We start from the raw sequence: 16,349 nt of genomic DNA on the forward strand, positions 1-16,349 counted from the left end.
TTATCTGAACAAAAGATATTATGTCGGCTTATGTCTTTGTATTGCTACAAACATTTAGAGCCTCGATAGCTCAACGGTAAGCGGTTGGATTCATCACTGGGCAGTGGTTCGATCCTCACCCCGTTGGTCTATTGTCGTACACACTCCTAGCACAGTCTTTCCCGACTAGTTGGAGGGGAATGGGAATATTGGTCATATTTAAAAAAAAGATATGGCAAATATTCTTTTTATTAGGGTAGGGTAGTGGTAGGGTAGGTTTATGGTATAGGGATAGGGTAGGGGTAGGGTAGTGGTAGGGTAGTTGTAGGGTAGGGTAGGGTAAGGGTAGAGTAGAGGTAGGGTAGGGGTAGGGTAGGGGTAGGGGTAGGGTAGGGGTAGGGGTAGGAGTATGGTAGTGTAAGGTAGGGATAGGGAAGAAGTGCAAATAAATAAATTAATAAGTCAAAGCGAAGCTTGAGCGAGTCCGCTAGTATTATATAAGAGTACCTGCCTACATACAAACAGATAGAAGTCATAATAAAGTATTTTATGGTTTCTACATCATGATCATCATTAACAACCCATGTTCAGCCCACTGTGGAGCACGAGTCTCCTCTAAGAATGAGAGGAGTTTGGCTAATAGCGTACCACGCTGGCCCAATACGGATTGGACGACTTCACACACCTCGCGCATTAAGAAAATTCTCGGGTATGTAGGTTTTCTCGCGACGGTTTCTACATACTTCTAATTATAACTCGCATTTTACTTGGTTGAAAATTAATTAATTCATTGGATTACAGATTTGGTTTCCATTAGGATTTTAGTATACCTACTTACAAGTTCGGGGCATGCACCTCCAACTTTTCAGTTGTGTGCATTTTAAGAAATTAAATATCACGTGTCTCAATCGATGAAGGAAAACATCGTGAGGAAACCTGCATACCAGAGAATTTTCTCAATTCTCTGCGTGTGTGAAGTCTGCCAATCCGCATTGGGCCAGCGTGGTGAACTAATTGGCCTAACCCCTCTCATTCTGAGAGGAGGCTCGAGCTCAGCAGTGAGCCGCATATGGGTTGATAAATGAACAAGTATAACATAGTTATTTTTGAATAAGTGCAACGAAACATCTTTAAATCTAATGTAGGGACAGATAGTTCTTTTTATTTGTTTTTTTGTTTTATCTGTTATTTGATATTCCTCAGATATAACTTGCAATATAGGTAGTTAAATTGGGTTTTAATCTACCTATTTCCTTATTATGATACTACAGTTAATTTCATGTAGGATAGTGCTGGTGACAGTTAGTATCTGGAAAGTTTGCCTCGATTCACGTACGTATTATGAACGTCATACAGGCAACTGTCACAATACCCATGCTACTTGAAAACCACTTTAACGGATGCACTATCATAAAAAATACGTCTTTCTCAGAATTTTATTCAGCGTCGAATGAGCTAACGTTTATAATTTTCCTTCAACTCTATGGAAGTCTTGACTAGTTTATTAGGCAAAGATTGCTTGTATGTTTTTAAGGAAGCATAAATCACTTCGGTACTTTCAATTTACTTTTATTTTAATATTATATAATTAATTTTATTTTAATATTATATCAATATAATGAAACTTTAACAGTTAGGTAAACGAAGGTCAGTCCCGCGTAGGTTTTTCGCAATCCATTCTTCCGCCTGCGCTGTCATCTCTTCATCAAAATATTCTCTCCATTCTCCTGGCTGACCTGTATTAAACATTTGTTTTAAGGAAAATTATAAGCATAATACTAGAATACTAATACGGATAATAATACTAGAATATATTATACTAGCGGACGCCCGCGACTGCGTCTACACTTAAACCTCGTTAATGTCGCAAAGTTCGTTCTTAGCGGAAGTCACAATCTATTGACAGTTTATAATCTCGCGCGTTAGATTATAAACTAACTTTATTTACAATTTAATTTAAAAAAAAAAAATTAAGCAATAAAAAAAAATTTAAATTACATATATAAAATAAACGAAAATATAAATAGAAGGAGGTTGAAAGTATACTAATATTATAAAGCTGAAGAGTTTGTTTGTTTGCTTGATCGCGCTAACCTTAGAAACTACTGGTCCGATTTGAGCATTTCTTTCAGTGTTAGATAGCTCATTTATCGAGGATAGGCTATATATTATCCCCGTATTCCTAAGGGAACGGGAACCACGAGGGTGAAACCGCGCAGCGTCAGGTAGGTAGTAGAAGATATTTATAATGTTACCTTTTCTAATAAAAGCGCCTTCGCTTGTAAATACACCACTTTCCTGCAAGTGTTCCATGTTAACCGATTTATTCTTCTTAAAGTTATCGAAACCAAGATGGTCGGCAAGTTTGTTCACTTGTTCGTCTGAAATTGTTTTTCCAAAAAAATCAGCCACACGTCGCACTGTTCCTGGCATATCCTGAAAAAAAAAGACTTCAATTAATTATAATTAAGAGTTTTTTTACTATAGTAAATGATTACAAAACATAATATTTCAAAACATCTTACACAGATTAATCAATAATAAAAAGATAGAGCGCACGGAACACGACGGTGTCGTAGCCGCTCCAACTACAAAATTCAAAAACGAATACATTCTCGAGTCAGTACGACACGAAGCGTCGCATCAGTAACTTTCAATATTATTCAAGAAAAGGCTCTTATGTATTTAAATGTTTTAAAAACTGTTATCTTATACTAGAGAAATAAAATTGAGTATTTCTTTATCGGTTCTGTGGGTTCTTATCTAGTCTCATAATATAATTTTTGAAATTCATTCAATAGTATTTATTGCACAATATATACATCATTTACCTTTATTACATCCTCATAAATTAAAAATAACATGTTGGGGTGATTCCTTTTCTCCCAAGCTTCAAGCACATGATCAAAGAAAGGCGCCCAGAAAACTAGAAACAAATATTTATTTAGACGCAAATATTTCTATGTACTTATTCAAATGTGTATTTTCCTTAAATACTAGACTGTATGAATGTAATATTATAAATGTGAAAGTAAGTCTGGACTTTTTTTTCTGGAATTGTGACAATGAGTTTCCCAAATCCAGAAAAAAAAGTCCTCCAAAAAGGACAGGAACTACGCGGGTGAAACCACGCGACGTCAGCTAGTATTCAACTATAAAATTAGTCTCTCCGCAACAACATTTATCTGACAAAATTGTAACTTACTATTATCCGAAACGAAGTAATTCCAAAACGGTTTAAATTCTTTATCTGGTTTCATCTGCTTCATTAATTTTAGATGGTGATAATAAGAAACGGCCACATCTCTTGGGTCACGCATCATGTATACCACCTATCAAGCAAAGTGACTTCAAAACTTAAACGTTGCTAGGCATAAAACTATAGAAATAGCCAGGAGCGGCTTTAGGGTAGGGTGCGGATGGGCGACCGCCCAGGGGCGCCAGGCACCAGGCACCAGGCATAGGGCGCCAGATAGATATAAAGAGGCGCCGCATTAAATAGACCGAGGACATCAAGCGAATTGCAGGAAGCCGAGTGAATTCTAGCAACATATAAGCTCCTATCTATCATGGAGAAATCCATAGATCCCGCAGGATTTGTGAAAATTTTAAATTAAAGTTGCGGGCGTCTGCTAGTAATTATCCATTTTTGTGCGTATGAGTTTCAATGGGACAGAGGCGCCGTCAAAAACTCGCCCAGGGGCGCTGGTAGTGCTAAAACCGGCACTGGAAATAGCAATAAAATATATCTGGACCTTTGTTTTATCCAATAGCGAAGGTGGTAATAAGGACATCGGCATGTGGCTTTTTATAAATCTCGGTGACGCCATTTCTGTTATTTCTTTAATAGTGTTTGGCATTAAGCGTTGTTTTATCACTTTTTTTTGATCCTCCGATATATACGAAAGTTCTTCTGCTGGTACTAACGCTGCAACTCTGTAAACGATTGATTTTACACGTAAAAGTAGTGCCTTTGACAGAGCTAGATACGTGTACCTCTGACAAAGGCTCTACTTTGAAAATATTTTTCTAACGCTATGTTTTCTATCATCATGTTTTCTATCACTGTATTTTATCGCTATATTTACTATCGCTGTCAAAAAGCAGCATTGCTGTGTTGCAGGCCTTAATGCCTTCAATACAATACCTTAGATATAATTGTATTTATCGAGAGAATTTTTCGTTATCAGACTATTTATTTATTCAATGACAACTTAGGCTTAGAAGAAGGTGAAATAGAGGTTGAAAGTTTGTATGGAAAGTCCTTCATTTTTTACTGTTTTAAAAGTTACAGTTTTAAAAGTTTGTTCATAAATCATAAAAAAATACGAAATATTCAAGAATTTTTAAATTCTACCCAATTGTTGATGAATCTTTGTTTTTTCTATTGATGTCTACGCGGACGAAGTCGCGGGCATCCGCTAGTTTAAAATATGTACAAAAATTAACGCAATAAAAGGAAACTTACTCTAAAAATGGAAATCTTTTATTTAAAATTGTTGAAGCAGCCTTCTCATAATCTAAATTGTTGCATATCAACCATACTAATTCCTGAGTCAAAGTTGTTCCTGCAAAACCATGAACTCATTAGGTATTGACATCAAGTAATATTTTTTTTATTTACAACACATTTAATACATAATCTACAGACTAAAACTATAATTAAAATTTATTAAAATTTAACTATTTAGAAGAAGAAGAAGAAGAAATACTTTATTGCACACAAAAATACAATTATAAATTAAAACAATAAAAAGATAAATTAAACTTAGCATGCAAAGGCGGCCTTATTACTAAAAGTAATCTCTACCAGTCAACCCCTGACGAGAGAACTTGCGAAGAAAGAGCGGAAAGGTGCAATACATTATATGTAATTATATATATAAATAATTAAATAAATATAATATAATATATACGTAAATATAATATTAAAATTTACATATGCATTACATAATATATTACAACTAAAAAATATAGGTAATATTTTAACTAAATCTTCAAATTCAAACAGAATCCGCGCGACGTAACAAGTCCTGTAGACGCGGCGCTAATGTCTTCATGGCGCTCATTATAATTTGGTAATGGCGGTCTTATTGCCAGTTGTGTTAGTTCAGATTTTAGCCAAGGAACTTTTTTCGTGGCGCGGAGTCTATATTTTTCTCATAGAGGGCCAATGGCCTTGGTGGTAAGTGGTTAACCTCTATGGCTTCGGCTGACGAGGTCCTGATTTTCGAACTATGGAATATTGAGCTTTTCTTTTTTCCAAGAAATTATCGGAAATACCTTAACGGCCTTCGTGGCGCAGTGGTATGCGCGGTGGATTTACAAGACGGAGGTCCTGAGGTTTTCTTAGTTGGTCCAGGTCTGGCTGGTGGGCCGTGGTTAGGTTAGGTTACCCTAGCAGGCCGTTAAAATGGGCTGATAACTATAACAGGGTAGCAACGTCAATTATCAATTTAGACTCACTACTAGTTGTCTCTGTCTATATACACTCTTGTGCATGTGAAAGAATGTTATTCAATTAGTTTATTATACTGATAAGATTAAGATAAATTACCTACCCGATTTAGTGAAGGTAATAACGTAAGTGTCATCAGATCTTAGTGGAAAATTGTAAATGGCTGCAGCTACTGATACGTATCGCTTCTGGACGAAGTATTTTTTGGGGCCAACGCGGATAAATTCTTCCTTGTAACCTATAAACATTAACATGATAGATTGTAATTTTTAATCCTCATAGGAAGGCTAAGAGTCACACAGCGGGCGATGGAACGAGCTACGCTCGGAGTATCTCTGCGTGTTCGAATCAGAAATGAGGAGATCCGCAGAAGAACCAAAGTCACCGACATAGCTCAACGTTGAAGTGGCAATGGGCGGGGCACATAGTTTGAAGAACCGATGGACGTTGGGGTCCCAAGGTGCTGGAATGGTGACCCCGCACTACAAAGCGCAGTGTTGGTAAACATCCCACCAGGTGGACTGACGACATCAAGCGAGTGGCAGGTATCCGCTGGATGCAGGCGGCTTAATATCATGAAGTTTGGAAGTCCCTACAAAAGGCCTATGTCCTGCAGTGGACGTCCATTGGCTGATATGATGATGATGATAATAATGAATTTTTAATATACACTTGACTTTTGTCCATAATTAACCTCTGATTCTTCTGCAGAGCACCTGCAGTCTGTAGAAACTCTACCAACTGTGTTCCCACATAGCTACAAATTGTAATTCAAGGTGAGATTATTCAAATCCCTTGACGACTAACAAGGTATCGCAGACCCTCTGGTGTTGCAGTTATTCATAGGCTGAATTAACATCGTCATCTATTCTTTAACGCTTCTATATTAACTGGATCATACAACAAAACCTTATCTTCTCTGTGATCTAAACACTATTAAGGGCCTGTTTCACTAACCTCTGATAAGTTTTGGATAATCTGAACGTAAGTTTTGTCACTTTCTTACTTTATATTAAGTGATAGAGACAAAGTGAGGTCAGACAGACAACTGACACTTATTAGAAAGTGGTGAAAACAGGCCCCAAGTCAAAGAATACATATGAACAAGTACCTACCCATACCCAAATCTAGTAAAATCGTACCAACACTAAGAGTAGGTACACAATTGAATAGATAATTGATAAATTACCTCGTATGCAGTTAGTAATCTCTTCATTTTCTTGCGGATCCAATTCTTCAAAGTCGTAAGGAAAGTTTTCGATACGTTTTTTATCCATTGCCACAAACAGAATACTTAACAATACAACTTCACAGCACAACAGTTTAGTTAAAACTAACAATCTATTCGCACTTGCAATGCGTTCGTTATCGTTGTAATACATTTAAGGCTGTTCGCATACACTCGTTTTCCGTAATGCGTAATTTAGATTTGGGATTCCGTGAGACTACGGCAGACTTTACAAGGGCATTCATGTCGCGGAATTTGTTCCGTTCGGAAAAAACTTCCGTGGGCGAAACGAATTCGGAAAACGAATACGGAAAGCGAGTGTATGCGTAAGCCTTAATTTGTCTTTATTTATACATCTGTCGTAATCAGTCATAATATAATAGAGTTATAATAACAGATTCTTAGCGCACAACCGGCATTCCATGTCTTTATCGTAGGTAGCTATTATTTATTGTTAGGGGGCAGCTACATTACATCGATACTATACATAATATGTATAACATGAGTTACATTGTAATCAGCTGATTGATAAGAGTATGCATTGGCTTATTTATGTTACACTTATTTGTTTGATTATTGATTTTCAAATGTCATCAGCCTCATGGCCGTCTCATAACATCTAATGAAAAATGCGCAAAAATCGTTTTAAAAAGGGGTACCTACTTGAATGCAAATAACTCGAATAAAGCTTGAAAAAAAAGCAACAAAATTCTTACACTTTATTCTTGAACGATTCAGGGTAAAAAGGTGGTTGAAACTCTATCGTTGCCTGCTTACCAAATATGCGTATCTTAGGAGCTTGAACTGACAGCTTTTATAATTGACGAAGATCTCGTCTACACAGATTTTACACATCATGAAGATAGGTAGGTAGATCAGGTTATAGTGTAAGTAAGGTCAACGCTTCGGTCAGCTTCGGTCAGCTGTTGTTTTTATTATTTAATAGTAAACGCCCGCAACTTCGTTCGCGTGAAATTCATAAATCCCGCGAAAACCATGGATTTTCCAAGATTTTCCAGGACCAGTGAAAGATCTTGGTTTAAATCGGTTAAGCTGTTCTAGAAAATAGCCCGGACAAACAAACATACAGACAAAAATTTAGAATTTTGATTGTTAATATCGTGTAAAGAACTATAAGCACTTGAGAAAACACAGTTATATTGAAATCATAGACTGAATATTGTATTGAAATCATAGACATATTGTGATATGATCATTTGTCTCGGCGCCCAATATGAATTCGTCCCGTTTGGCGTCGAGACACTAGGCCCGTGGGGCAGGAGCGCTCTGACTCTCCACAAGGAGATCGGCAAACGCCTCAGAGAGGCAACAGGCGACCCTCGGGCGGGCAGCTTTCTCGCGCAAAGAATTTCAATCGCAATTCAACGCGGGAATGCTGCCTGCGTGATGGGCACCCTACCAAGGGCGGCAAATTTTGATAAATATTTTTAGGTATTAGTTTTAATTTTAATTTATTTTAATTTTGTAGTTGTAGTTGTATTGATATTTCCTTATATTTTATTTTTAATAAAATATAATAAGTTTAGACATACACTTAAATTTTACTTATATGTATTGATATTGATGATTATTTATTGCAGGTTAGGTATCTACAATCTACATATTAATACATTTCTTTTTCAGGAGATTGACATGGTATTTATAATAATACCCCATTTCTTGTATGTTTCTGCGTAATAAAATAAATGTAAATTAATATTTTTCATAATATAAATTTATTTGACGTCAGTAAATAATAATTATTTATTTTGGTTGGTGAAAGGCTTCGGCCGTGGCTAGTTACCACCCTGCCGGCACGTATCGCTGAGCGATTTAGCATTCCAGTACGATGTCGTGTTGAAACCGAAAGGGGTGTGGATTTTCATCCCACTCCTAACAAGTTGGCCCGCTTCCATCTTAAATTTCATCATCAGGTGTGATTGTAGTCAAGGACCAACTTGTAAAGAACAAAAATAAAAGTTATTCGGAAATGTCCAAATGAGGGAACCGGAAGTCGGTATCGCGTAGATGTTTTGCGATCCACTCCTCTGCCTCGGCCGCCATTTCTTCGTCGAAGTATTTCCGCCATCCGCCTGGCTTCCCTGCAACAATTTAGCTTTTAGATATACAAATCTGGGCGTTTTTTTTTTTAAATTGTGAATTTTCGGAGGTCTACTTTATTGTTGATAGGTAGCTATAATCTTAGCGTTTTAGATGTATAGGTACATATTGCTGGACTATTCACTATTTTGGTCTTTATTATCAAACTATTAAAATAAACATCAAATCAATTGACAAAATTTCATCTACCTAATATCAGATATCCACTAGTAAGCACGGGATGACATTTGTTACATAGAATTTCAATTTCGCATACCATGAGTATGCGAAATTCAACTGGCATACGTCAAAGATAGTGAATTAGCCTGCTGATCAATAATGATGTTTTTGTAGACATTGTTTCCAACTAATTACTTGGTTCTTTCATACTGTTTTGTAGAGAAAGAACATAATGAGCCAGTCCAACCAGTCGAAGCAATTAGCCGCGGTGAAATAATTCGTAGATTTCTTTTGGCATTTCGACTCCAAGGCCCAAGGCAGGGAAATTTCTATTTGCAACAGATTTTCCGTAATAGATACAGAAACAATAGTTAGTAACAAATCAATAGTTAGTATTGTCGCATAATTTGTTCTCCTGTTATTTAAGGTAATGCCATAAATGCTATATATTCGCCATTACTTTCTCTATGTATAGGTATGTATTTGAATCAAAAAGTTTGAATTTACCTTTCCTTATAAAAGCACCATCACTCGTAAATATGCCGAGATCTTTCATGTCTTCCATGTTAACTGACTTGTTCTGCTTAAAGTTGTCAAATCTGAGATGATCAGCAAGTTCATTCACTTGTTCTTCGGAGAGAGATTTGTTGTAAAAATTTGCCACGAGGCGTACAGTCCCAGGTAAATCCTAAATATATAAGAAAGACAATATTAGATATACAGGGTGCTGGGGAGTATTTCCCATAATTCTGTGATGGAATGTTCAAAGAACATTAGTTCTAAAATTAATATTTTTGGAGTAAATAATATTTCTTTTGTAAATAGATCTTATAATGTGTCCTTATGCATAATAAATGCATCCTTATAATTATGACGTAGCCAAACTTTAAAATTTTAAAATGCAATGATAGGTAAAGGTGTGTGTTACATTGATAGTCGGAATTATTTGAATTTTATGTATTAAAACATAATAACAATAAAAAAAAATAATTTTTTAGTTAATAAAAATATTAGTTATGCAGTTCGACTCCTATAAGTGGACTCGTCAACACCTTGAAGTTATGGTATCCTCATAAGTTCAAGGTGTTGACGAGTCATATAATATCCTCTAGGTCAGAGTCAAGCCACTGGTTCCGTGCATATAAGGGCGGAATTTTTTGTTAAGTATTTTAAGTATTAGTTTTAATTTATTTTAATTTTATAGATTTAGTTAATTTATTTTAATATAGCCACATAAGATTGAAAATCGCCTTGATGGTTTCTTGGCTCTACGGTAAGTAACATCTGCCTTCTGGTTCGCTGGCAACAAATTCAGACGTGAATTCGTTATTTTCCAAGCCTTTAGTTAATTTGAGGCACCAAACACGTTCGACATTTAAAAACATATCCTACAAAATATTGTTATTTTACCACTCAACAAAGTTGTAACGTAAAACATACTAATGTCTAGAAACTTGGTTGGCTTTATCTTTTGAAAGTTACCGTGTTAGCCAGTGGCGTAGCGAGCCTTAGGGCCCTGTATCAAAATTAGTTGGGGGCCCAAATGAAGGATAAAAATTTCTCATAAAAGAAAAAAAGACGTGCTCAAAATAAATATGACAGTGACTTAACCTATGTAGGATGTTTTAAACTTTTGGGCGCACGGTTTAAAACTTGGGAAAAGAAGAGATTGCTTAAAAATAAACTCAGTGGGCAGTTTTTTTGTAGATTTTTTTCGGGAGGCACCAGATTCAGTGTGACTGTGGATTAAAGTTTAATCATTTTTGCTCGTACAAGTTAAGGACCCTTATAGTAGTAGCTACGCCCCGTAGTGTTAGCGAATAACGCATCTGGAATAAAAACATAAAGTCCTATCCAAGACACAACTTGTAAATCTACAAACGATCTGGGTGTCTTTAAGAATTTTTCCAAAAATCCAGTAATTTATTTTGACTGACGGAGGTTTTAAAAGAGCAACTGTTGAGTTTATTCGCTGAGTTGAGCCGACTCTTCTCAGCAGAACTTGTCTTCCTCTGATGGTAGTGTTACATAATTATGTTTTCTGTGGTAATGTCTACAAATAATTAAACTTGACCTTTCAAAAACTTGTAAACTAAGCTTACGATAAGCGAATTTAGAATTATCAAGTTATTATTTTTGTTTGCATTAGAGAGAGTGAATAAAGTCAAGTACCTCGGACACATGTTGATCCCGGACCTTAGAGACGACACTGATATCGAGAGAGAACGGAGAGCGTTATCAGTAAGAGCAAATATGCTGGCCCGCAGGTTTGCGCGGTGTTCCTATGCCGTTAAAATTACTTTGTTCAGAGCATACTGCACTAGCTTCTACACGTGCAGTCTGTGGGCCAAATACTCTCAAAAATCTTATAACGCTCTCCGTGTACAATATAACAACGCATTCAGGGTGCTGATGGGGTTGCCCCGCTTTTGTAGCGCATCGGGGATGTTCGCGGATGCGCGTGTTGACTGTTTTTACGCCACAATGCGCAAACGTTGTGGATCCTTGGTGCGTAGGGTGCGGGGCGGCACCAACAGCATTCTTGAAATGATTGCGAGCAGGTTGGACTGTAAATATGTGAATCACTGCTGTTCCATGTCAAATGGATTGGAGCGGCAGTGACACACATATTACTAGTACGATATATTTAATAGAATAAGTTTGCTATAGTTTATAAGTTACTAACACATTCTATTTTTACTAACACAATTATGAGCCTATTGAAGCTTGAAATAAATAAATTATTATTATTATTGTTATTATTTTCTATTTAACGATTTACCTTAACCATGTCCTCGTAGAACAAAAATAACATGTTTGGATGATTCCGCTGCTCCCAAGCTTCGAGAACATTATCGAAATATGGAGTCCACGGAACTAAAACCGAGAATAAATTAGTATTCTACACATGTTATAATAGTAACTTGTGTTGACAAACGTATATAAGTGATATTATTTCAAATATGCAATCGTATGACCGCTGTGATAACCCCTGGCGAAAAATAGATAACAGAGATCTTTAGGAGGGCTTAATAATCTTTAATTGCAAGGAGACATTCAGTAGAGAAATATTTTAAGTGTAGTTACCCTATGGAAATTTATGATCCTTGATCATCGAGAATCTTAAGGTTAGTATCCTTGGATATGAAAATGTAAGAAAGGCAAGGGTTCCGTTTTTCTTTTTCAGGTACTGAACCAAAAAAGAGATCGTACACTATAGCTTGGAAACTTCGTTCGTAACACTCCCGAAAGTCCGCGTGGGCCGGGGGCATGTAGCGATGAATGAAAACCCCACGACTGATGCACCTCTCTTCTCCGCACGCACGATTTCACACCCGCGCAATCTTTCCCCCCGTCGTCCGCATATCATGAGAGTATCATCAACGAACTTGCCAGACTATATAGGTACCTACTATTTACATTCATGAATATATACCTCATTGTGCTGAAAAGAGATCGTATACTATTTACCTACGTATTTACATATATCTACCGTATACTGCTTAACTCACTGTGGTTACGCAGGAAAAACTTCCAATACTGTTTAAATTCTTTGTCAGGTGTTAATATCCTTAGAAATTTCTGAAATTTATAGAAGGATACTGCAACATCTCTCGGATCACGGGCCACGTATACTACCTGCCAATCCAAAACATACAAATAAATACACAATTACACAATGTCTTGTCACACAATTTAAAAAAAAAAAAGAATTGGATTTTTGGAAAGGTTTATTAAAGTAGTCATATTTATAAAAACAAAGCATAGGAAAAAAGAAGTTTTAAGTTGTCAAAATAAGCTTAACTAACTAACATAATAACGGAAGATGTATGTAACAAAGAAATTAAAAATGAAGGTAGAAAAAGCATTTCATTTCATTACTTATTTATTTTAAATCATATATTGTTTGTTTATAAAATGTTATTTAAAATATATTAACCATATCTAAATGTTCTAAGCTTATTAATCAAATTTATTTTCATTAATTTAAGAACAAGCTACATAAAATTATTATTAGTTGCGAAATGACTAGTGATTTATACCCTTATTTTTAATTTGTTTGTTGGTAAACTCATCAAGAAAGGCTGTAGTATAGATAATGGTTAATGCAATACAACCTTTGTAGTGTCCAATAGATACGGTGGTAGTAGAGACAGAGGTAGGTGAGTTTTGATGAACCTTGGTGAGGGCATTTTTTCTATGTCTTCGTGTGTTGTAGGTATTTGGGATTTAACAAATTTTTGTTTCTCTTCTTCCGTCATTGGAAAATCTTCAAACGAAAACAATGTACTTATTCTGCAATAAATGATATAATTTATTTTAAAGTTAATAACAATGATTATGGCAGAGTAGTTATTAAAAATATAGGCATTTATAGCAACATGCCTACCTATGTCTATAGGTATAGTTAGGTATTTAGTATGGTAAAAAAAATTTGTACACATTATGCTAATAGATAAGTAGAAAATAGGTTTAACAAATAAAATGCCGTTTATACGAAAACATTTCTTCCGCAATAGAATATGTATATGAATATGAACACTTACTCTAAAAAAGGTGATCTTTCACTGAGGTTTATCGATTTTGCCCTCTCGTAGTCTAAATTGTTGCATAACAGCCAAACTAATTCCTGAGTCATAGTTGTTCCTGAAAAAAAAGCATCCTTATGCAATTTTTTGACGGCCTCCGTGGCGCAGTGGTATGCGCGGTGGATTTACAAAACGGAGGTCCTGGGATCGATCCCCGGCTGGGCAGATTGAGATTTTCTTAATTTGTCCAGGTCTGGCTGGTGGGAGGCTTCGGCCGTGGCTAGTTACCACCCTACCGGCAAAGACGTACCGCCAAGCGATTTAGCGTTCCGGTACGATGCCGTGTAGAAACCGAAAGGGGTGTGGATTTGCATCCTCCTCCTAACAAGTTAGTCCGCTTCCATCTTAGACTGCATCATCACTTACCATCAGGTGAGATTGTAGTCAAGGGCTAACTTGTAAAGAATTAAAAAAAAAAAAAATTTAACTTCTAAAGATTAATGAGAGATGCAGGCAATTGAAGGTATTACACATTAATTGTAGATCGAAGCCTTATGCCCATCGATATACGAGTGGGTACCTGCATTAGTTATCTAAAGGCTTTATTCATGTTGCTGACGAGGGCGGCCGGTGACCACGACAGAATGACCAATACCTATAGTCACCAGGAGACAAATAGCATTCCAATGTCAGCGACTGCAACTATTCTCATAATCAGTTGAGAAATTGAATCCGAAGATTCTATACTCTTTGGTCTGAACCAATTGTACCTACCTGACTTTGGGAAGGTTACAATGAAAGTGTCCTCTGATTTGACTGGGAAGTTGTAAATTTTTGCAGCTGCTGACAAGTATCCTGTTGTCATGAAGTATTTCTTTGGGCCTACGGTGATGTAGTCTGCCTTGACACCTACGGAGTAAAAAATCATAGTCATTGCAACTCGGTTTAAACTAACACAATCAACATAGTCAAAAGTTTCATTAAAATATTAAAGTTTCATTATTATTGAAAGTCTTTGGGCCCAGGAACAACATATTTATTTACCACACTACTACTACTACTACTACTACTAGTACTCAAAAGTTTTGTATTTGTGATATTCATGGCGAGTCGGATAAAATTATGAACGTTGCGAACTGTTGCGGTGGGGCGTTTTCTTTATGAGAAGCCAGACATCGGGTGCGTTCGATAACAAATATACTGCCTGAAAAATGTCCGACAACGTTGGGTCAATAGCTTCCCAGGGGCTAGGCGGTGCAATGCCCCGAACCCTCAAGCACAGTAGGCTCTCGAATCACGATTACTCTTCGCCCTTACCAGAAAATCGCGATCGAACTGAACTTGAAAATTTTCAAAAACGTACCTAAAAGAGCTGATGATAAAGTAGCTTGGCATGTATTTTTATATCACACTAATATTATGAAGGCGAAAGTTTGTGTGTACGTGAGTAAGTATGTTTGTTCCTCTTTTACGCTGTGACTACTGAAGCGAATTGGCTGAAATTTGGAATGGAAATAGATTTTATTCTGGATTAATGCATAGGCTTTTCATCCCGGAAAAATCCATGGTTCCCGCGGGATTTATGAAAAACTGAATTCCACGCGGACGAAGTCACGGGCGTACAATAGTATTTAATATTTTTAATTGATAAAACCTAACCAGTTTAGATAGTAGTGGGGCCCCATGTTTTTTGTTTGGACAAGGGCTCTTGGTTACCTAGCTACGCCACTGCGTTAGGTACTCGCACCACTTGATTTTAACTGGTATGGTCATGAATAAATATTTTGTTCCTGGCCCCATGGATATGAAAGTTGACTTATTACCAACTGCCCGGCGACCATTAACTTGAGGCTTAGATATTATATGCTAAATGTGACTAATGGGGATGATGATTAAGTTTGGATTTATTGATTTTTATGAGACATTCGGGTAAATAAGGTCAATAATAACTAATTAATACATAAACAATTGAGTTTGTCTGGATGTTTGTATAATTGTTACGTCCAGCCATAACTCAGAAGCTGCTATACAAGAGTTGACCTATAAACCTCGCACACGGTACCATCTGCACGAGGCGCAAGATCAGCATCGGCCTACATTGACTGACGTCAACCGCGGTTTGCATGACGTCAACCCCCTAACTGCCCTAAAACGTAAGTTAATTAATATCTTTATTTGTTTATAAAATTTAAAAATCAATTGAATTTTTTTAACGTAATTAGACAAAAATTTATACAATTTTATTCTCATTATATAGGCACAAATAACAAAGATATTTGTAATTTTTACAATTTAAAAAACTATCATCATCCCTATTACACTAACAACTTTCAGCATCAAATCACACCAATGCTGCTTGGCGGTAAAAGTGTAAAACTAAGCATGGTGGTGGTCAACGACATTATATTGTATAGTACTTACTTTCCTAGATGAACTTGAACTCTCTTAAAAATATTCGTACATTCGTACACACAACTAAGTATTTAGACTAAAACAACACATGTTACCTGAATAAAAATTCTGCACTTCATTATCGTCAAGTTCTTCGAATTCATAGGGAAAATCAACAATTCGCTTTTCATCCATCTTTGGCACTAATTATTATTCCGGACAAACCTTCACAGTGTCAGTAATACAAATAAATAGTTCTCAATACTATCATTCATATCACAAAACATTGACTTATCACTTATCATTTGGTCTCTTATCTTTATTTCCATCGATCGTAGATCGTTAGATGGGCCTCAAAGCGTCGCGGAATTGTCATTGGTTTCGCACATTGAGTAGGTACGTCATCACTCGTAACACATTTCTCTTTATTCATGTTGTAGCTTGTGTTTTTACACTTCCAAAATGAACATGAAGGCATAATTAA

General features: G+C 36.3%; 1 protein-coding gene across 1 annotated transcript; it reads right to left on the reverse strand.

The window, feature by feature from the left end:
• Positions 1 to 1,480: 1,480 nt before the first annotated feature.
• LOC112044107 (uncharacterized) lies at positions 1,481 to 16,104 on the reverse strand. The gene is made up of 16 exons (XM_052881878.1): positions 15,982 to 16,104; positions 14,249 to 14,383; positions 13,493 to 13,592; positions 13,064 to 13,241; positions 12,458 to 12,584; positions 11,728 to 11,822; positions 9,453 to 9,633; positions 8,655 to 8,767; positions 6,627 to 6,816; positions 5,541 to 5,675; positions 4,448 to 4,547; positions 3,735 to 3,915; positions 3,185 to 3,311; positions 2,811 to 2,905; positions 2,235 to 2,415; positions 1,481 to 1,715 (listed from the first exon to the last, which is right to left on the reverse strand). Exons 1-16 carry the CDS (start codon positions 16,058 to 16,060, stop codon positions 1,606 to 1,608), a joined length of 2,127 nt encoding a protein of 708 aa, XP_052737838.1. The 5' UTR covers positions 16,061 to 16,104; the 3' UTR covers positions 1,481 to 1,605.
• Between the last annotated feature and the right edge of the window lie 245 nt (positions 16,105 to 16,349).

This window comes from Bicyclus anynana, chromosome 5 (assembly GCF_947172395.1).
Source record: "Bicyclus anynana chromosome 5, ilBicAnyn1.1, whole genome shotgun sequence".
Lineage (NCBI taxonomy): Eukaryota > Metazoa > Arthropoda > Insecta > Lepidoptera > Nymphalidae > Bicyclus > Bicyclus anynana.